The sequence below is a fragment of the Prionailurus bengalensis genome, chromosome B4, assembly GCF_016509475.1.
Source record: "Prionailurus bengalensis isolate Pbe53 chromosome B4, Fcat_Pben_1.1_paternal_pri, whole genome shotgun sequence".
In the NCBI taxonomy this organism is placed as follows: Eukaryota; Metazoa; Chordata; class Mammalia; order Carnivora; family Felidae; genus Prionailurus; species Prionailurus bengalensis.
In genome coordinates, this window is record NC_057358.1 from 41,522,879 (window position 1) to 41,545,377 (window position 22,499).

Sequence of the window (22,499 nt, forward strand, 5' to 3'; positions counted from 1 at the left end):
GAGAGAGGATGAGCAGGGGAGAGGGGACAGAACGAGAGAGAGAATCCCAACCAGGCTCCACACTCAGTTCAGAACCCAGCCAGGGCTTGATCCCACAATGTTGGGATCATGACCAGAGCCAAAATTAAGAGTTGGATACCCAGCTGACTGGGCCAGCCAGGTGCTCCTGTTCTTGGTTTTAATGTAGTAAAATTGATCAATCTTTTTCTTCATAGCTAGTGTATTTGAGTCTTAAGAAATACTTCCCTACTCCAAATTCATGAATATATTCTATATTATCTTCTGCAAGTTATTTATTGATTGATTTATAGTTTACTTATTTATTGATGGGGAAGGATAGAGAGAGGGGGAGAGAGAATCCCAAGAGGGTTCTGCACTGTCAGTGTGGAGCCTGACACGGGGTTCAATCTCACAAACTGTGATATCAAGACCTCAGCTGAAATCAAAAGTTGGATCCTTAACTAACTGAGCCACCCAGGCACCTCCATTCTTTTGAATTTTCTACATATGCTATCACGTTTTAATATTTTCTAAAAATGGCAACGGCTTTGCTTCTTTTTTATCTCATCCTTTATCCTTTTTTCCCTTGTCTTAGTGCTGTGGTTAGGATCCCCATTACAAGACTGAATAGAATTAGTGATACCACGGATTCCTTTATCAGATTAACAAGTTCTCTTTGAGTTTTCTAAAATACTTTTTTAAGTAGGCTTCACACCCAGCACAGAGCCCAGTGCTGGCCAAAGTCATGACCCTGAGATCAAGGCCTGAGTTGAGATCAAGAGTCAGATGTTTGTTGATACTACCCAAAGCAATCTACATATTCAATGCAATCCTCAAAATAACACCAACATTTTTCACAGAGCTAGAACAAACAATCCTAAAATTTGTACGGAATTAGAAAAGACCCCGAATAGCCAAAGCAATCCTGGAAAAGAAAACCAAAGCTGGAAGCATCACAATTCCGGACTTCAAGCTGTATTACAAAGCTATTATCATCAAGACTGTATGGTACTGGCACAAAAACAGACACTCAGATCAATGGAACAGAATAGAGAACCCAGAAATGGACCCAGAAACGTATAGCCAACTAATCTTTGGCAAAGCATGAAAGAATATCCAATGGAAAAAAAGACAGTCTCTTCAGCAAATGGTGTTGGGAAAACTAGACAGCAACATGCAGAAGAATGGACCTGGACCACTTTCTTACACCATACACAAAAATAAACTCAAAATAGATGAAAGACCTAAACACAAGACAGGACGCCATCAAAATCCTAGAGGAGAAAATAGGCAAAAACCTCTTTGACCTTGGCTGCAGCAACTTCTTACTTGATATGTCTCTGGGGGCAAAGGAAACAAAAGCAAAAATGAACTATTGGGACTTCATCAAGATAAAAAGCTTCTGCACAGTGAAGGAAGCAACCAGCAAACCTAAAAGGCAACCTATGGAATGGGAGGAGATATTTGTAAATGACATATCAGATAAAGGGTTAGTATCCAAAATCTATAAAGATCTTATCAAACTCAACACCTAAAAAACAAATAATCCAGTGAAGAAATGGGCAAAAGACATAAACAGACATTTTTCCAAAAAAGACATCCAGATGGCTAACAGACACTTAAAAAAATGCTCAACACCACCCATCATTGGGGAATACAAATCAAAACCACAGTGAGATACCACCTCACACCTGTCAGAATGGCTAAAATTAACAACTCAGGTAACAACAGATGTTGGCAAGGATGCAGAGAAAAAGAAACCCTTTTGCACTGCTGGTGGGAATGCAAACTGGTGCAGTCACTCTGGAAAATAGTCTGAAGATTCCTCAAAAAATTAAAAATAGAACTATGCTATGACCCGGTAATTGCACTACTAGATATTTATTGAAAGGATGCAGGAGTGCTGTTTCGAAGGGCACATGGACCCCAATGTTTATAGCAGCGCTAATGACAATAGCCAAAGTATGGAAAGAGCCCAAATGTCCATCAACTGATGAATGGATAAAGAAGTTGTGGTATATATATACCATGGAATATTACTCAGAGATAAAAAAAAAAAAAAAAAAGAATGAACCCTTGCCATTTGCAATAATGTGGATGGAACTAGAGTGAATTATGCTAAGCAAAATAAGTTAGAGGAAGACAATATCATATGATTTCACTCACATGTGGAATTTAAGATACAAAACAGATGAACGTAAGGGAAGGGAAGTAAAAATAATATAAAAACAGAGAAGGAGATAAACCATAAAAGACTCTTAAATACAGAGAACAAACTGAAGGTTGCTAGTGGTGGAGTTGGGTGGACTGATGGGATAAATGGTTGAGGGGCATTAAGGAGGACAATTGTTGGGATGAGCACTGGGTGTTATATGTAAGTGATGAATCACTAAATTCTACTCCTGAAATCATTATTATGTTATGTTATTATTATGATACATTATTATGTATCATTATGTTAACTAACTTGGATTAAAAAAAAAAAGTCTGATATTTAACTGACCGAGCCACCCAGGTGCCCCTCTAAAAAAATTTTTTTATAAAAAATGCATGTTGGGGCACCTGGGTGGCGCAGTCTGTTAAGCGTCTGACTTCAGCCAGGTCACGATCTCGCGGTCTGTGAGTTCGAGCCCCGCGTCGGGCTCTGGGCTGATGGCTCAGAGCCTGGAGCCTGTTTCCGATTCTGTGTCTCCCTCTCTCTCTGCCCCTCCCCCGTTCATGCTCTGTCTCTCTCTGTCCCAAAAATAAATAAACGTTGAAAAAAAATTTAAAAAAAATGCATGTTGATTTCATCACATGCTTTTTCTGTATTTATTGAGATGATTGTGTGATTTATTCCTTTAAGGTACTAATATGATGAATAGAATGAGTGTATTTTCTAATATTAAGCTACCCTTGAATTCTTGACATAAATTCAAGTTAGTCTTGGTGTATTATCTTTTAGCACATTGCTGGATTCAGTTTGCTAGTGTTTTATTGAAGATTTTTGTGTCTCTGTTAATAAATGAAATTGGCCTATATAATTTTCCTTTCTAATATTGCCCCTTTCTGGTTGGTTATGAAAGCAATTCTGGTCCCATATAATGAGTTGAGGAGAGTCCTTTCTTTTCCTATTTTCTGCAAAATTTATATAAGATTAATGTGATCTGCACTTTGGCAGTTTGGGGCTACTTGCCTGTATGATGTTGTTCTTAACTCTTTCTTTTTCTTTCACACCTCACATCTAATCTATTTGCAAATTCTCTTTATTCAAGCTTTAAATTAAATTCCAAATCCAACTACTTCTCACCTCCACTGCTACCACCCTCATCTAACCCACAGCCATCTCTCACTTGGGTAATTACTGTGGAGCCCAGACTGGACTCATTGTTTCTGTCCATGCAGCCATCATATTAAAAAAGAACATTTTTGAAAAGTGATCTCTACACCCAGTGTGGGGCTCAAGCTCATGACCCCGGGATCAAGAATCACACACTTCACTGACTGAGCCAGCCAGGTGCCCCACAGCCTTCCTATTTTAAATATATGGGTAAGAACCTGTTACTCATCTGCTCAAATCTTCCACTGGCTGCTCATCTCACTCAGAGTAAGCACCAAAGTCCTTACAATGGTCCACAAGGCCTGATAAGAGCTAGTCACCTTGTTCTCTCTCTGGCCTCATCCCCTAAGTCTCTCCCCTTGCTCACTCTGCTCTAACCACAGAGGCCCCCTTGATGTTCCTCAAACACATCAAGTATGTTCTCATCTCGAGCCTTTATATTTGTAGTTGGCTCTGCCTGGAATATCGTCCCCATAGAAATCCCCAGGACTTGCTCCTTTGTCTTCTTTTAACATCTCTGCTCCATTGTCACCTTATCAGAGAGGTCTTTTCTTACTACAATATATAAAATAGTGGGGCACCATCAACTCTTGATTTCGGCTCAGGTCATGATCTCATGGTCATGGGATCAAGCCCTTCGTCAGGCTCCACACTGAGTGTGGATCCTGCTTAAGATTCTGTCTCTCTCGGGTGCCTGGGTGGCTCAGTCGGTTAAGCGTCTGACTTCAGCTTAGGTCACCATCTCACAGTTTGTGGGTTCGAGCCCTGCATCGGGCTCTGTGCTGGCAGCTCACAGCCTGGAGCCTGCTTCAGATTCTGTGTCTCCCTCTCTCTCTGCCTTTCCCCCGCTCACACTCTGTCTCTCTCTCTCTCAAAAATAAATAAACAGGGGCGCCTGGGTGGCGCAGTCGGTTAAGCATCCGACTTCAGCCAGGTCACGATCTTGCGGTCCGTGAGTTCGAGCCCCGCGTCGGGCTCTGGGCTGATGGCTCAGAGCCTGGAGCCTGTTTCCGATTCTGTGTCTCCCTCTCTCTCTGCCCTTCCCCCGTTCATGCTCTGTCTCTCTGTCCCAAAAATAAATAAACGTTGAAAAAAAAAAAATTTAAAAAAAAATAAATAAATAAATAAACATAAAAAATTAAAAAAAAAAATTCTCTCTCTCTCTCCTTCTGCCCCCCCCCACTCACATGTGCACACTCTCTCTAAAATAAACTACAATTTAGGGGCGCCTGGGTGGCGCAGTCGGTTAAGCGTCCGACTTCAGCCAGGTCACGATCTCGCGGTCTGTGAGTTCGAGCCCCGCGTCAGGCTCTGGGCTGATGGCTCAGAGCCTGGAGCCTGTTTCAGATTCTGTGTCTCCCTCTCTCTCTGCCCCTCCCCCGTTCATGCTCTGTCTCTCTCTGTCTCAAAAATAAATAAACGTTAAAAAAAAAATTTAAAAAAAATAAAATAAAATAAAATAAACTACAATTTAAAAATAAATAAATAAAATACCAAATGTCTCCTACATTCTCCCTACCCCTCTCCTTGCTTTATTCTTCTTCATAATATTTATTACCTCCTGACCATTAATGTACATATGTATGCACTACCTGAGTCTCAACACAAGAATGTAAATACCAAGAATGTAAATACCAAGGTATTTTATCTATATGCCTAGTAGCTAGAACAATGCCTGGCTATAAGAGGTGCTCAATGTATAACCTTTTGAATCAACGATGAATATATTATTATGTGTCTGACTCCTTGGTGTCAGTCAGCTTCTCTAGCTTTATTTCAGTGCATTTTGTTTTTCATCCTTAACATTAAAAACAGAGCACAGCCCCTCCCCCCATTGACCTTGTACATAACTGTCAGTAACAAGTGAATGCATGGTTACTTTGTAGGCTTTGCTTAAATTTCATTAGCTCCCATTTTCTTGTTGGAGATCTTTATTTTTCTGCCCTTATCCTCTTTCCTCATCTCTATTCCTTTGTTTTCTTTTTTTTTTAAGATTTTTAAAAAATGTTTATTTATTTTTGAGACAGAGAGAGATCAGGAGAGGGGCAGAGAGAGAGGGAGACAGAGGATCCAGAGCAGGCTCCATCCTGACAGCAGAGAGCCCAATGCGGGGCTTGAACCCACAAACCACGAGCTCATGACCTGAGTCAAAGTCAGATACTTAACTGAGTCACCCAGGCGCCCAAGGACTACATCTCAGATTATCTCTGTCTCTCTCTTCCCTCCTTCCTTTCTGCTTTTTCTTCTCTTTCTTCTCTTTCTTTTCTTTCTTTCTTTCTTTCTTTCTTTCTTTCTTTCTTTCTCTCTTGATTTTATTTTATTATTTTTTTTCAATAATCTCCACACCCAACATAGGGCTCAAACTCACAACCCTGAGATCAAGAGTCACAGGCTCCACTAGCTAAGCCAGCCAGGCAACCCTTTTTCTTCTCTTTCTTAACACAGTGTCAAAATCAGACAAACTTGCATTTGGATCTCAGCTAATTATACTGACCTTCAATAAATTATTTAACTTCTGTGACCCTCAGTGTCCCCACAGGTTAACTAAGATATTGATATGCACCTCAAAGGGTTGTTGTAAAGATTGAATAACAACAGCAACAACACCCTACAGCTAACATCATACTTAGTGGTACGAAACTAGAAGCTTTCTCATTAAGATCAAGTACAAGGCAAGGAAGTCCCTTCTCACCACTCCTCTTCAACATTGCACTGGAAATCCTTGCTAATGTAATAAGGAAATAAATAAATAAATAAATATTTTAAAAAATATAAAAGGTATACAGATTGGGAACAAAAACATAAAACTGTCTTTGTTTACAGAGGACATAATCATTTATGTAGGAAATCTGAAAAAATTGATTTAAAAAATTCTCCTAAAAAAACCCCAAAACTCTCTTGGAACTAATAAGCAAGTATAGCAAGTTTTGGGGTCCCTGGCTGGCTCAGTGGGTGGAGTGTGTGGTTCTTGATCTCAGGGATGTAAGTTCGAGCCCCAAGTTGGGTGTAGAGATTACTTAAAAATAAAATAAAATCTTGGGGCGCCTGGGTGGCTCAGTCGGTTAAGCCGCCGACTTCGGCTCAGGTCACGATCTCGCGGTCCGTGAGTTCAAGCCCCGCGTCAGGCTCTGTGCTGACAGCTCAGAGCCTGGAGCCTGTTTCAGATTCTGTGTCTCCCTCTCTCTCTGACCCTCCCCCGTTCATGCTCTGTCTCTCTCTGTCTCAAAAATAAATAAACGTTAAAAAAATAAAAAAATAAAAATAAAAATAAAATAAAATCTTAAAAACAAACAAACAAAAGAAAAACAGAAGTCAATTGCTTTCCTATATACCAACAATGAACAAGTGGAATTTGTAATTTAAAACAACAACATTCACATTAGCACGCCCAAAAGTGAAATACTTAGGTGTACATGTAACAAAATGTACATAAGATCTATCTGAGAAAAACTATAAAACTCTGATGAACAAAACCAAAGAAGAATTAAATAAATGGAAAGATAATCCATCTTTATGGATATGAAGAATCAGTATTATCAAAATATCAGTTCTTCTCATCTTGACCTATAGAGTCAATGCAATCCCAATCCCAGAAAGTTATCTTAAGGATATTAACAAACTGAGGCAAAAGGCCCAGAATAGCCTATACAATACTGAAGGGGAAAAACAAAGTTAGGAAACTGAAACTATCTGATTTCAGGGCTTACTATAAAACTATGGTAATCAAGGGGTACCTGGATGGCTCAGTTGGTTAAGTATCGACTTCAGCCCAGGTCACGATCTCGTGGTTTGTGGGATCACACCCTGCATTGGGCTCTGTGCTGACAGCTCGGAACCCGGAGCCTACTTTGGATTGTGTGTTTCCCTCTCTCTGCCCTTCTCAAGCTCTATCTCTCTCTCAAAAATAAATAAACATTAAAAAAATTTAAAGCTACAATAATCAAGACAGTGTAGTATTGGTGAAAAAATAGACAAATAGATCAGTGTACCAGAATAGAGAGCCCAGAAATAGACCTCTATAAATATAGTCAAGTAACCCTTGACAAAAAAAGCAGAAGCAATACAATGGATCAAAGATAATCTCTTCACTTTTGGTGACTGTGAAGATGGGGAGATCCTGGCCTGGCCAAGGATGTTGGATCTCATTGTACTCCTAACTCTTCGACCTTTGTCTGAAGTCCCTCAATAAAATGGTTTGATCCTCTCCCCTTAAAAAAAGATAATCTCTTCAACAAATGATGCTGGAACACTGTATTATTCACATGAAGAAAGAAAGAAAGAAAGAAAGAAAGAAAGAAAGAAAGAAAGAAAGAAAGAAATTTAGACACAAGAAATTTGGCAAAATTAACTCAAAATGGGTCACAGACCTAAATGCAAAATGAAAAACATAAAACTCCTGGAAGATAACAGGAAAAACTTAGATGACCTTGAGTATGTTAATGCCTTTTTAGATACAACGCCAATGACACAATCCATGAAAGAAATAATTATAAGCTGGACTTAATTAATATAAAAAAAACTTCTGTTCTGCAATAGACCAACTAGAGAAGAGAATTAGAAGACAAGCCACAGACTGGTAGATAATATTTGCAAAAGACACAGCTGATAAAAGATTGGTAGCCAAAATATACAAAAAACTCAATAAACAAGAAGGGGAGCCCTTGTTTGTTGTTGAGCCCAACAAACAAGAAGGGTGGCTCAGTTAAGCGCTCGACTCTTGGTTTCAGCTCAGGTCAGGATCTTATAGGTCGTAAGTTTGAGCCCCGTGTCAGGCTCTGTGTTGTCAGTGAGGAGCCTGCTTGGGATTCTCTCTGTCTCCTTCTCTCTGAACCACCTCCCTCTTTCTCAAAATAAATAAATAAACTTAAAAAAAAAAACTCAATTGGGGCCCCTGGGTGGCTCAGTTGGTTAAGCGTCTGACTTTGGCTCAGGTCATGATCTCGCCGTTCATGAATTCAAGCCCCATGTTGGTCTCTGTGCTGACAGCTCGGGGCCCAGATCCTGCTTAGGATTCTGTGTCTCCTTCTCTCTATGCCACTCCCCCGCTTGTGCTCTCTCTCTCAAAAGTAAATAAATGTTAAAAAAAATTAAAAACAAACAAAAAACCCCAAAAAACTCAATGAACAAGAAAACAAACAACCCAATTAAAAAATGGGCCAAAGACCTTAACCGATACTCTATTAAAGACATCCAGAAGGCAAGTAAGTATATGAAAGGATATTCCACATCATATGTCATCAAGGAAATGCAAATTAAAACAACAAGATACCACTACACATCTAGTAGAAGGGCCAAAATCTGGAACACTGACAATACCAAAGTTTGGCCAGCATGTGGAGCAAAAGAAACTTTCATGCATTGCTGATGAGTACAGCCATTTTGGAAGACAGTTTCTTCCAAACCAAAGTGGTTTCTTACAAAACTAAAGTTTACCATATGATCAAGTGATCATGCTCCTTGATGTTTACTCAAAGGAACAAAGAACTTTGTCTATACCAAAACCTGCACATAGATGTTTATAGCAGCCTTATTCATAATTGCCAAAACTTGGAACAGAAAAGAAGTCTTTCAGTAGGTAAATAGATAAACTGTAGTACATCCAGACAATGGAATACTAGTGGTGCTAAAAAGAAATGAGCTATTGGGGCGCCTGGGTGGCGCAGTCGGTTAAGCATCCGACTTCAGCCAGGTCACGATCTCGCGGTCCGTGAGTTCGAGCCCCGCGTCAGGCTCTGGGCTGATGGCTCAGAGCCTGGAGCCTGTTTCCAATTCTGTGTCTCCCTCTCTCTCTGCCCCTCCCCCATTCATGCTCTGTCTCTCTCTGTCCCAAAAATAAATAAACGTTAAAAAAAAAAAAGAAAAAAGAAATGAGCTATTAAGCCATGATAAGATAGGGAGGAATGTTAAAGTGCAAAAAGCCAATATGAGAAGGCCACATATGGTATGGTATGTTTTCCAATCTATGACATTCCGGAAAAGGCAAAACTGTGGAGACAATGAAAAAAGATCAGTAGTTGCCAGGGGTCCAGGGTGGGGAGAGATGAACAGGTAGGGCACAGAGAATTTTTCAGGCAGTGAAAATGCTCTGTATGATATTATAATTATGGATATATGTCATTATTCATTATCCAAATCTACTGAATGTACACCACCAAGACTGAACCCTTAGATAAGCTGTGGACTTTGGATGATTATGATGTGGTCAATATAGATTCATCCTTGGTAAAAAAAAAAAAAAAAATGTACCATTTTGGTGAGTAATGTTGTTAATGGGGAGGTTAGGCATATGTGGGATCAGGACTTATTATGAGGAATCTTTGTACTTTACTCTCAATTTTATTGTAAACCTAAAGCTAAAAATAAAGTATTAAAATTTTTTAAAAAATTATTTTAAGTAGGCTCCATACCAACATGGGGTTTGAACTCACAATCCTGACATCAAGAGTCACACGCTCTACTAACTGAGCCAGCCAGGTGCCCCTAAAAAATAAAGTCTTGGAGTGACTGGGTGGCTCAATTGGTTGAGTGTCCAACTCTTGATTTTGGCTGTGGTTATGATCCCAGGGTTGTGGGATAGAGTCCTATGTCAGGTTCTGTGCTGGACCCTGCTTGGGATTCTCTCTCTCTCTCTGGCCCTCTCCCCCACTCTCTAAAATTAAAAAAATAAAAAAGTCTGAAAGTTGAACAAATAAGTAAGGACATGGCACATAATAGAACATATGTGGACTCTTGTTCTTTCCTCATATTTTTCTTTTTCCTTCCCTCTTTAAACAATTTTTTAGTGGCTTATTTACTTATTTTTTGGGACAGAGACAGACAGAGTGTGAGTGGGGTAGGGGCAGAGAGAGAGGGAGACACAGAATTCAAAGCAGGCTCTAGGCTCTGAGCTGTCAGCACAGAGCCCAATGCAGGTCTTGAACTTTTGAACCATAAGATCATGACTTGAGCCGAAATCACATGCTTAACCGACTGAGCCACCTAGGTGCCCCTTTCCTTTCCTCTTTAAATTGGTAAGATTGGACTCCTTAATTCTTTGGTTCTTTCAAACTTTGGATATTTTGGTATGCTTTTGATTCCTTTTCCTCACTTTTGTGTCATCTCTTCCCTTATTTTCTTCTTCTCTTTCTCCTCTGCCTCTTCCTCCTCCTTTTTTGATCCTTTCTCCCTCCCTGCCCCTCATCTCCTTACTCTGGTTCTGCTTCTCATTTGCTATCGTAAACTAAGCCATGTGGACCATAAACTTTGAGTTTGAAGTCCCTTCAGCTCCAGCAGTCTAACAGTCCTGTGATACTCCCTTCATTTATGTTCTCTTCGCCCCCCCCCCCCACTTCTCATTTCATTGCTTATAAATTGCTTAACTTCCCTGGGCCTCAGCTTTTCCATCTGGAAAATTGAAACAATAATAGATTGTTATCAATATCAAATGAATTAGGTAAAGCTCTTAGTTCAGCGCCTAACACAAAGGCCTCCGAGATGTCATTAACTTTGTTCTCATTTGACCTTCTGCAAGCAAGCCTGGTATGAAATTTAAACAGTATAGAAATGTTAGTTGTTTATTATTTTCCCTAAAGTATCATGGTGACATGGAAGAATGGTCTCAGGCTTGAAGAAACCCGAGTTTCAGGCAAATCTCTAAATTCGTATGAGCCTCAGTTTCCTTATCTGTAAAATGAGAATAATAACAGATGCCTTCCTTCCACCGAGAGGTATTTCCTCTCTGAAGAATTAAAAGATGTAATGCACAGCAAAGCATCACTCTAACATGATAAACGGTGTCCTGGAGTCACACTAGGGATGCGGTATGAGGATTCAATGAGATAAGATGCCTGACCAACAGTAAGCACTCAATACACGTTATCTATTATTACTTCCTTTACTTTTTCCACTTCTTTCCTCTTGCTTCTCAAAAAAAAAAAAAAAAGTGGTTAAAATAGCCAGGTGATCCTTGCTGGTAAACTTCTATCATTGATTCTTGTCTCCTTCCTATCTCCTCATTTCTCTTTCCCGCAACCCCTCCCCCTTTCCCTTCTCCCTCTCTCTTTCCCGTTACAGCTTTCCTGTCCCTCAGACACAGTGTGCAGCCCCGGATCTCCAGATTTCAGGCAGCTTAGATCTGACACATAACCACCCTGTACCTGCTGGAGACCTCTACATTTAGCGTCTGGCGCTCGCTCAACAATAAAGTTTTATTGAAACAGGACAGGAAAAAAGGCGCCCGTCACTCTCCTCAACAGCCAATCAGAGAGTAGAATGACTGGCGCTCGCAGGCGCTTCAGCCGGCTGAAGGCAGGGGAGGGGCATGTCCCGCCCCAAACCGGTCTCTTAAGAGCGGAAGTACGACCCGGAAGCCAGCCATAGAGTTTGGTGGCCAGAGCGACTCTGCAGGGAGGTGGCAGGAAAGGATCAGAACAGCTGCCGGAGGTGACGGAGCAGCGGCCCCGCCCGGTGTGCTGGAAGACGAAGCTTCCAGGTAGCGGCCGGCCCGCAGAGTCTGACCCAGGGTACGACTGGGCAGTCGGCGTGAGCCTACGGTCCCTGGGCGGCCTCTTTAAGGGAGGGGGCGGAGCCACGCGGAAGGATCCTGAGGGTGAGGTCACGTGGTTGGGGGCACTTGCGGGGCACCAAGGAAATTTGAGGGACTGTTATTGGGGTGTACAACATGTGACGCCCCTTCCCCCACCACATCCTGTGCCTAGGGGTTCAATGGGGTGCACGTGGTGGGGCTTGGGATTGGCCCAGGCATGGGGGAGGGGGCGTGGCAACCCTGTCTCAGTCAGGTTTCCGTCAAAGTGGCCAATTGTAGGATTCCTAGATCCGAGTTTTAAACTACTCCACCTCTGTTTCCTCATTTGCAGAAGTGACTCAGTGCGTCTGCAATCCAGCCCCTGACCCCAGTGCTTCTCGTCCTCCCAGTGTTCAGGGACCTCCAGCTTCACATCCTCTTTCCTTGCAGCTCCAGATATCCTGAGCCCAGGTCCCCCCAGCTCAGTGCAGCCATGAGTGCCGAGGTGAAGGTGACAGGGCAGAACCAGGAGCAATTTCTGCTCCTGGCCAAGTCAGCCAAGGGGGCAGCGCTGGCCACACTCATCCACCAGGTGCTGGAGGCTCCTGGTGTCTACGTGTTTGGGGAACTGCTGGATATGCCTAATGTTAGAGAGGTGGGTTCCTGACCTGGATAGCCCACAGGGAGGCTTGGGTCTAAGTTTGAATTTGAGAATGGGTGGGCAGGACTCACTGGCAACCCCATAACCATTCAGTTGAATTAGAATATGATGATGATTAGTTAGCAGCTGGCATAAATAAGTAGGCAGGTAAACCTCTTAGTTCCCTTTGGTGATGAGTGATCTGTAAAACCCAGTATTTTTCATTTTTAAGCAAAAGAACACGTGGTTCAGAAAAGGAGACCTGATACCAGCCTGTCTCCACCAATGTAGTAGCCCTTAATAAAATCATGTCACCTTGATCAGGTCGTTTTTACTTTAGGACCTCAGTTTTCTCTTTTAAAATTGGAGCGGACACTGCCCTTCACTGTTAATTATAGAAATCAGGTGAGATTATGGGAAGTATAAAGTCCAGTACAAATGGAAGGAACGAACGTGAAACTGACATGCCCTCCTCTCCCCACTTTGTCCCCTTTGCTAATTCACTTAAGTGAGGTAAATGTCTAGAAGTGTTAGAAGGTGTCTTTTCCCCAGAGATGTGTGGCAAGATGCTAGGAACAGAGCAGAGAGAACTATTCACACAGAAGAGGCAGGGTTAAGAGTTAAAGTCTAGAGTGGGTGGATCACAAAGATGTTTGACATTAGCCCAAGTCCTGAGATGCTATGGCATTGGTATATGGGCAAACTGTGTTAAGTTTTTGAGGGCCAGTGATTGACGGAGTCAATGGATTTAACCTTTTGGGACCACTCTGGTATGGAGAAAACTGCCTTTCTCTCCCTGCTTTCCTAGGCCGTGGAACTAAAGAGGGTCCATTAAGGTGAAGAAAAAGAAGTATTTTTTGGGTGTTTGTTTATCTCTCTGCTAGTCATCTGGGAATACCAGAGAAATACAAGACACAGTGCAGACACAGTGCTTATTACTCTTCTAAAACTTATATTCCAGTTGCAGAGATAAGATAAATGGATATAGATGTGTAAATTATTTATTTAGCAAGTATTTATTGAGAGCCAAACACGCGCATAGCTCTTCTAGAACTAAGTGGGATACCAGGGACTAGTAAGGGACCTAAGCGGGATACCAGGGACTGGTACTCTTACTGGAAAGAAGGATACTCTTAGGTAACAGCCTAAATTAAGTGCCAGTATGAGTGATCAGTGATAGGAGAGGAGATCTGGGTGCGCTGACCTGGGTGATGAAAGCCTCCTGGGTGCAGCAGGTCTGACACAGAGGCCACAAATTCCAGCAGCTGCTGAGGCCATGCAGCTGTCGGAGATGAGTAAGGCTAATGCAGGAGTGTTGGGTGAATTAGGAAGGACAGCAGACTGCCTAAAGGATATTCAGATTCAGAAATATGAAACACACCCTAAGGACCAGAACACTGTGTGTGTGTGTGTGTGTGTGTGTGTGTGTGTGTGTGTGTACATGTACATGCATGTGCACGTGCTGCTGAACACTTGTTTTCAATTCAGAATTTAGGGTAGGAATTGAAGATGTATGGAGGAAGAGGGCCTGGTGAATTGGGAGAATAGTGTAAACAAAGGCCGTGAGGTAGAAATGAGGCCTTCCCATAGGTAGAGTGATCAGAGAGGCAGAGAGGTCCTCTCGGTGAGCTGGGAGAGATGATGGGAGAGGGGCCAGATGGGGCCAGAAAGTGGAATTCAAAACAGGGTAAGGCTGGGAGGCTGGGGAGAGGCCCATCCTGTCACATCTTCCTTCCTATTCCTGCAGCTGGCTGAGAGTGACTTCGCTTCCACATTCCGGCTGCTCACAGTGTTTGCTTATGGGACATATGCTGATTACTTAGGTAACCGGAGAGCTAGAGCTCTGGCGTCGTGGAGGTGGGAGAAGGGCAATTTCTCTCTCTTTTTTTTAAATGTTTATTTATTTTTGAGACCACGCACAAGCATCCTTATGAGAGTGGGGGACGGGCAGAGAGAGAGAGAGACAGAGACAGCATCCAAGCAAGCTCTGAGCTGTCAGCGCGGAGCCCAGTGTGGGGCCTGAATTCACAAACTGTGAGGTCACGACCTGAGCTGAAGTCGGATGCTTAATTGACTGAGCCACCCAGGTGCCCCCAGAAGGGCAATTTCTGAAAGAACTTAGAAGGAATTGCTGGGATACCCTCCTGGGGTACATAGGTCAGGGTTAAGACTTGAATTGGCATGGAAAACTTAAAAAAAAAAAAAAAAAGACAAAGGAAGAGGCTAGGGCTTCCCACAAAAGCGTAATCCGAACTTCCTACACTTTCTCCTTTTTTTGTAGCTGAAGCCCGGAATCTTCCCCCACTCACAGAGGCTCAGAAGAATAAGCTTCGACACCTATCAGTTGTCACCCTGGCTGCCAAAGTCAAGGTGAGTAAGAGTCCTGCCCCCCACCCCCACCCCTGCCCCCAGTCCTGAGCCAAAGAGTTATATCCCTTCACAAAGGGCCTATTTGAAGGGAATTTGCACTCAGACAGCCTATGTCCACACAGTTGTTCTGCCTTCCCACCCCCACCCTGTCCCTCCAAGGTATCTAAACTCTACTGCCTGTAGCCTTTCAGCCTGAATATTATTCTCTTAGTTTTCTGTTTTGTTTCTGTTTTTCATTCAACACTTTTTGCCTTTTGGGTCAAAATAGCAACTGGGATGCCATTCTTTTGTTTAACAAGCACCCTCCCCGCTAGAGAAAGTCCCACACCAACAGCCTCAGCTTTCAGATCTGAGAACAAGACTCTCTCTTCTGGTGAAGTGCTAGGCTTCTGTTTGCTAGAAATATCTCTGCAGGTTCAGTTTTTTAAATACCCTCTCCCACCTGTCTACCTTCTCCCAATTATTATTTGATTCTCTTGTTGTTTCATGGTTTTACATAAATCACATGTCTCTCTGTCGTGAGATGCTCTTTGGAAGGAGGTGGAGTATAAATGATGCACAGTAACTCCAGATCCCTCCCACACCACATACTCCCGTTTTGTCAGGCTTATCTGGACCAAGGTCTGTGTGCTGTCCTGAGCTGTGGCCAGAGGAGTGACACCCAGGCAGATGTCACTTTCTTCCTCTGTGGCGTGGGAGGAATAAGGTCGAAGGGGAATATAAATCTTCTATTTTATTTCTGGCTATTCTTCTCAGGATGTTATTTTTCAGGTGGCAGTGCTTTTACTTATTTTGCTTTAGAACCAGCCTTTTAGAGGAAATCATTCAGGAATAGGAGTGGAGAGTAGGTAGGGGAGCCTGGGCAGGAGGGGAAAGGAGGGAAAAATCTTGGAAGCCCTTGTCTGTTTGCAGAACTGCACAGATCCCCGCCCAACCAACCACCCCCCCGCCCCTGGCCCCAGTGTATCCCATATGCAGTGTTGCTGGAGGCCCTCGCCCTGCGCAATGTGCGGCAGCTGGAAGACCTTGTCATTGAAGCTGTGTATGCCGACGTTCTCCGCGGCTCCCTGGACCAGCGCAATCAGCGGCTAGAGGTTGACTACAGCATCGGGCGGGACATCCAGCGCCAGGACCTCAGTGCCATTGCTCGGACCCTGCAGGAGTGGTGAGACCCGTGTCCTGGCCCTGTTCCTTCTCTTCTCACTCCAAGAAAGGGGGAGGGCTTCTGAAGGAGGGAGGGCTGGGCTGGGCTAGGCTGCAGAGGTGGAATCCCAGACGTTGAAGGGAAATGAGCTCATTCCTCCAAAGGCTTCTGAGGGCAGAAGGGAGCAGAGGAGGGCCTGGGAGGCAGGAGGCCAGAGGCAGTGTCCTTGGTACAGTAAGTGGGGGAAGGGAGGAGGAGCGGTACTGTAACCTGCACTGTCTACAGGCCATGGGTCTCTTCCACTTCCGTTTTTCTCTTTCTGTTCTTGTCTAGCTTAAATTCATTAATATACCTTTTTTATTTTATTTTTTTTCTCCAACGTCTACCCAGTTTTGTTTTTAGTTCCTACTCGCATGTTACACGTTACTCCAGGCACTTCCTATACCTCTCGTATCCGACCTGAGTGTCTCTGTGGCTCCTGGGACTCTTGTTGCCGGTGGTTTCCAGGTGCCCTGGCGAGGGTTCCTTACTCGGACAAGGGTTTGGCTGCAGGATATCCTGAGTCTGTTTTTCACGAGTGCGTGATCACCGCTGCCTTCCACTGACACTTCTTCGTTCCTGATCCTCGCAGGTGTGTGGGCTGTGAGGTGGTGCTGTCAGGCATTGAGGAGCAGGTGAGCCGTGCCAACCAACACAAGGAGCAGCAGCTAGGCCTGAAGCAACAGATCGAGAGCGAGGTGAGCAGGCAGGGGATCAGGACGGACCCAGGCTCCTCCAGCCTGGGCCAGTCATCCTGTGCAGGGGAGTTTGCACCGTGGCTGTATCAGATAGACAAGACAGGCAGGGACTGTCAGATTCTGGAACTTCCCTCACTATCCCCCATTTCTTTTCATGCTGGCAGGTCGCCAACCTTAAAAAAACCATTAAAGTTACAACAGCAGCAGCCGCCGCGGCTACCTCTCAGGACCCTGAGCAACACCTGACTGAGCTGCGGGAACCTGCTCCTGGCACCAACCAGCGCCAGCCCAGCAAGAAAGCCTCAAAGGGCAAGGGGTGAGCCACTGTGGCAGGAACCACTTGCTTCTGGGGTGCCCTGCTTTTACTTTAGAGACCTAGCTGTCTTCAGCCCTTCAGTCATTTGCATGGGGGTAGGATGTGGGGGGAGCCCTCAGGCGTTAGGGGATTCCCTGCAGCCTTTCTCTCTCTCTTCCCCTTGACAGGCTCCGAGGGAGCGCCAAGATTTGGTCCAAGTCGAACTGAAAGGACTGTCATTTCTTCCCTGGGGATGTGGGGTCCCAGCTTCCTGCCTGTCCCTTAGGAGTCCTCAGAGAGCCTTCCTGTGCCCCTGGCCAGCTGATAATCCTAGGTTCATGACCCTTAACCTCCCTCTCCTCTCCGTGACCCCCAAGCATATATCACACCTTCTCTAGGGAGGAGGCAAGTACAAGTCATGATTTTGTTGGTACTTTTGCTTTATGTGGCTTTCTTATGTGTCTCATTGTCTCCCTCCACCTCCCTGCTGTACTCTCCCCCTATTTCTTTAATGGGGGGGGGGGGGGCAGCAACATCTCTCCCTGTTTGTTATATATCATTGAGTAGGTGGGGCTGCTTCTCCAGCATAACCCACATGTGTTTCTTCTCGTACCTCTCCACCCCTGCATGCTTAATGCCCAGTTTGTACTCCTTACCCCCAGCCTATTTGGGCAGCATCTGAAGAGCCATAGGGCTCCCACCTTTATTCCCACCCGGAGAATTCTGGGAGCCAGTCTGCCATTCTAGGAGTCACTGGACACTTTCATCCTAGAATCCTGTCACACTACAGTTTTTTCCTTTCCTCTCTCCTCCGCTTGGGTCCTGGGAATGCTGCTGCTTCAATGACCCCAGAGCCTAAGAAGGGCAGCTGTCTCTTGAGATCTTGAGAGATGGTTCTTTCTTAGCCCTGGCTATCTTGGAAAGCCTGATGGCAATCCTGGAAGGATTTATACTTCCTTTTGTGAGTTTGGTGGGGAAGGGAAGGGGATATAGATTGTATAAAAAAAAAAAAGTATATATACATATATCTATATATAACATGAAACAGAAATAAATCTATGAGAAGTCTATCTACAAACATGCCCTGAAATGGGTATCTTCTGTCTTTGGTATTCATGGTTGGGAAGAAGGTTCATTGTCAGTCCCCTCTAAAGCAAAGTACTGGAAGAAGAAGAGAACCAGATACTGTGTGCTGAGTCCTGGCCTAGGAGCCGAGAGTCCTAGATCTTGAGTTGTATGACGGGACAAATTGCTCAGTAACCCAGCACTCAGTCAGGAGCAGTTGGATACTTAGCACCAACATGTGATAAGTGCTGGAGATGCAAAATGACGGTCACTGCCCCTTCTTTCAAGGAGCTTGAGTTCAGCCTGTTGCCTTCCTTCTTATAGACTTATACAAGGGGGAGTTGATAATAACCTTCAGGTTTTGCATCAGAACCACACAGAACTCTGAGATCTTAGTAAGAAGCAGCAGGCTCCTGTCTGCTGTCCAAGGCAGAACTTGCTGTGCTGGGAGGATTGGTCTCCTCCGTCTAGTGTAGTGCTGTGCACTCTTTAGAATTGGGAACTCTGGTGTAAGGGACAATTCCCCTCCTCCCACTTGCACGCGAAGCAATTGCCTCCTGAGGGTCCCACTATTGACTGAGCTGCTTTCCAGAGGTTGTGTTATTCTCTAGGCGGAGATTTAGGATAGACCACTCTTCACTGGTGCTAAAGGTCTCAGTCATAGAATTAGAAAGTGGAGTGAGATCCTGAGGTTTTGATTAAAAGTGGACTGGGTGAGGGGGCGCCTGGGTGGCTCAATCAGTTAATCATCTGACTTTGGTTCAGGTCATTATCTCATCATGGCTTGTGAGTTCAAGTCCCGTGTTGGGCTCTGTACTGACAGCCCAGAGCCTGGAGCCTGCTTCAGTTTCTGTCTTCCTCTCTCTCTGCCCCTCCCCCTCTTGCACGTGCTCTTTCTCTCTCTCAAAAAGAGCATTTAAAAAAGAATTTTTTTTTTAAATAAACTCCTTCTTCCTCCCACACCCTCCAATGTGTGGAAGTTGCTAATTCATGGCACTTTGAACCTGCCCCCCCTGCCTCTGCCCCTGCCCCAACTTTTCACTTGAACTTAGTATCTTGGGGTTTTTTGTAAGCTACTTCCAGCAAATGGCTCTATTACTTCCCTGACCTCTCTTAGTGCCAGCCTTCAGTGGATGGCTCCAAAGTCTACTGTGGGCTGAGCTGGGACTCCTTGCTTAACACCCAAAGCAGGAGGGGAACCATTCACATTCACAAGGACATGCAAATGAAGTTTGTGTTTGACTTACAAAGACAGGGCCCTTGGCTACCAAAGCATGAAGATGGGGCAGCAGATTATTTGGGGGCTCAGTTTTTGACCATGAAGTTTGGTTCAGGATTTAAGGATCCTACGTATATAATCAAGCACAAGGCACCAGGAAAATTCCCAACCAAGACTCTTACCACCACTGGCATACTCTCATACTGATCCCTAATGTACAGCAGTCTTAGGTGATCTTTAGGGCTGACCCACTATGGTAAAAGGAGGAAGAAGACTTGCTTTTATGAGAATTCAGAGTTCATGCATATGAAAAGGTGACACTTAAAAAATTAAGCCAAAGTGTCTGACGCTAAAAACAGAAATTGGACTAGTGTACATCTTTATGCACAAGAAGAGCAAAGACAACGTCTATAGTAAGTATTCATGAAATCCTGTTGAAGAAAGATTAGAAATTCTCCATTTAGATGTGTCTTCCAACATGTTTGGGAGCTTAGAGGGGCAGTCTAGGCAGTGTATCTAACATTGTGTAACAAATTACTCTAAAATTTAGTGGCTTAAAACAATGCACATTTTTTTGTGTGTCTCTCTCTCTCTGCCCCTCCCCCGTTCATGCTCTGTCTCTCTCTGTCCCCAAAATAAATAAAACGTCGAAAAAAAAATTAAAAAAAAAAAAAAAGGGGGTGCCTGGGTGGCGCAGTCGGTTAAGCGTCTGACTTCAGCCAGGTCACGATCTCGCGGTCCGGGAGTTAGAGCCCTGCGTCGGGCTCTGGGCTGATGGCTCAGAGCCTGGAGCTTGTTTCCGATTCTGTGTCTCCCTCTCTCTCTGCCCCTCCCCCGTTCATGCTCTGTCTCTCTCTGTCCCAAAAATAAATAAAACGTTGAAAAAAAAAATTAAAAAAAAAAACAACAATGCACATTTTTTAAATCTCAGTTTCCTGTTTCTGTGATTCAGGAGTCTGGGCACACTATTTCCTGCCTTAGGGTCCTTCATAAGGCTGTAATCAAAGTGTTAGGTGGTGCCATATCACCTCAAAGTTCCAATGGGAAGGACCTGCTTCCAGCCACACTCTTCATTATCAGCAGGATTTACTACCACCTAGGTGGCCAGACTGAGGACCTCCTTTCCGGTCTGTTGGTCAGAGGCACCCCAGATAGCCCTCTCCATCAGAGCAAGAGCCAGAGAGACCACATCAGGAAAGCAGAATCAGTCTTGTAACTTAATCACGGAAGAGGTATCTCATTACTTCTAGTCACCAGGTCCAGTCTAGTGACCGTCAGAAGTCAGGGATCATTGGAAGCCATATTGGAATTTTCCTACTACAGGCAATGTTTCTGTGGGTCACCAGCATCAAAAACATCAGGGGAGTTCTTGAAAATGCATATTCCTGGAGCCTCCTCCCACTTCAGTTCCTACTGAATTCGAATCTCCAGGATGTGGACTGGAAACATCCCTTCACTGCCCTCTTTGACTCCACTCTGAGCTGTGAAGTCCCGTTTATATAAGCAGATTTACCCAGATCAGTGCCAACTTGGATCAGCTGAAAAGGTTTTTACTGCAGGGCCTTGGAGAACAGGTAAGTAGGCCCAAGGTCACCATCTGGAAGAGAAGGATGTGCAAAGGTGAAACTTCAAGTACAGGACAAGAGAGAAGACTTGACTTGTCCTTTGAGGTTCTTAAGTATATGATGATATAATTAAAAGTGTGATAAGTGCTAAGAAGTATAGAGTGACATGAAAGCATTTAACATAGGGATCTACGCCTAACCTGGGGTCAGGAAAGCCTTCAAGGATGTGATCTTTCCACTGAAACTAGAAGCCCATGTGGCACTTAGCTTGACAAAGGGAGGGAGGATAGTGGGATGAAGACCTGGAGGCAGAAAGGTTCCATCCTGTGACTTACTGCCTCTCCCCAATTAAATAATTTGGGAAATGGGGCAGGGAATATAATTCTATTCTTTTACTTAAATGTTCATTTGTCTATTCAATGAATTGGCAAATATATCGTGGCTGAAAAATCTGAAATAGAATAAACCACAGTGGGGGCACCTGCGTGGCTCACTCGGTTAAGCGTCCGACTTCAGCCTAGGTCATGATCTCACCATTCCTGAGTTCGAGCCCTGCATCGGGCTCTGTGCTGACAGCTCAGAGCCTGGAGCCTGTTTGAGATTCTGTGTCTCCCTTTCTCTCTCTACCCCTCCTTCACTCACACTCTGTCTCTCTCAAAAATAGACATTAAAAAAAATTTAGAATAAACCGCGATGTGTATGTTATATCTCTTGGCTTTGGGGTTTGGGGTGATTTTTGTTTTTCTGCCTGTCTCTGTTTTCCAATATTTTTATGATATTTGCTAATAATTATAAAGACATACTTATTAAGTGCTTAGTCAAGCACTATTCTAAATGCTTTATGTATATAAACTCATTTAATCTACACAACCTACTGAGGTTTTTGCCATTATTATCCTCTTCTAAAGATGACAAAAGAGGTACAGGGAGGTTATGTAATTTTCTCGAGATTACACACATCATAAGTGGAGAAGGCACACCCCCTGCCCATCACTCCCATGTTCCGGGACAGAACGCATGGGACAGCTATCTGAGATTTCAGAGAAGTAAATGGTAGGGAGGAAGGAACCAGAATTTGAAGTTCCATGAAAACAGTGGTGGGCTTACCATCCCCTCCCCCTAACTCCATTATCACCCAGAATGCACTAAAAGGCCTCCCCAAACCTGGAAGCGTACATCAGGTATGAACTGAAAGAGTTCCTCTTGGAGCCCTCTGTTGCAGGTCTGAGGAGCAGGAAAGGGACTTCTAAGGGTCCGAGACGGGGAAATCCGTTGCTTTCCTTTTTTCCTTCTCTTCCCCCGTTAGCCCCAGGCAGTACCATGGTGGTGTAGTTATAGTAGCACAATGACAGCAACAGTGACTGCGCAAGCACTGAAAACTGAGGGAGAACTCCTTTGACCACAGAAGCTGTGGTCCCAAGAGTGTGAATCAAATCCCTCTGCTTTTTTCTTTCTTTGTTCTCTTGATGCTTAGCCCAGACATATAGTGGGAAATGCTCAGCAAAGTAGAGAAGTTAAAGCCCCAGGTTTTTTTTGGGCAAAGGATTGGGAAAAGAAGAACGAGAGGATCAGAGTGTCAGATCACAGAGAGGAGAGAAATCGAGAGTCCCATAGAGTTGTGTTGTGAACTCTTGGGCTCACC

At 44.1% G+C, this 22,499-nt stretch overlaps 1 protein-coding gene across 3 annotated transcripts; it reads left to right on the plus strand.

Moving 5' to 3' along the window:
- Positions 1–11,552: 11,552 nt before the first annotated feature.
- COPS7A (COP9 signalosome subunit 7A) lies at positions 11,553–17,441 on the plus strand. Of its 3 annotated transcripts, none has more exons than XM_043561852.1 (8): positions 11,553–11,906; positions 12,273–12,477; positions 14,210–14,285; positions 14,744–14,832; positions 15,795–15,997; positions 16,608–16,713; positions 16,878–17,029; positions 17,197–17,441. In XM_043561852.1, the coding sequence occupies exons 2-8, from the start codon at positions 12,316–12,318 to the stop codon at positions 17,234–17,236; spliced, it is 828 nt and encodes a 275-aa protein (XP_043417787.1). In that variant the 5' UTR covers positions 11,553–11,906; positions 12,273–12,315; the 3' UTR covers positions 17,237–17,441. The 3 variants fall into 3 exon arrangements, with proteins under 3 accessions (XP_043417787.1, XP_043417784.1, XP_043417786.1); XM_043561849.1 differs by having other exon boundaries at positions 11,553–11,820; XM_043561851.1 differs by having other exon boundaries at positions 11,553–11,789.
- The last annotated feature ends 5,058 nt before the right edge of the window (positions 17,442–22,499 follow it).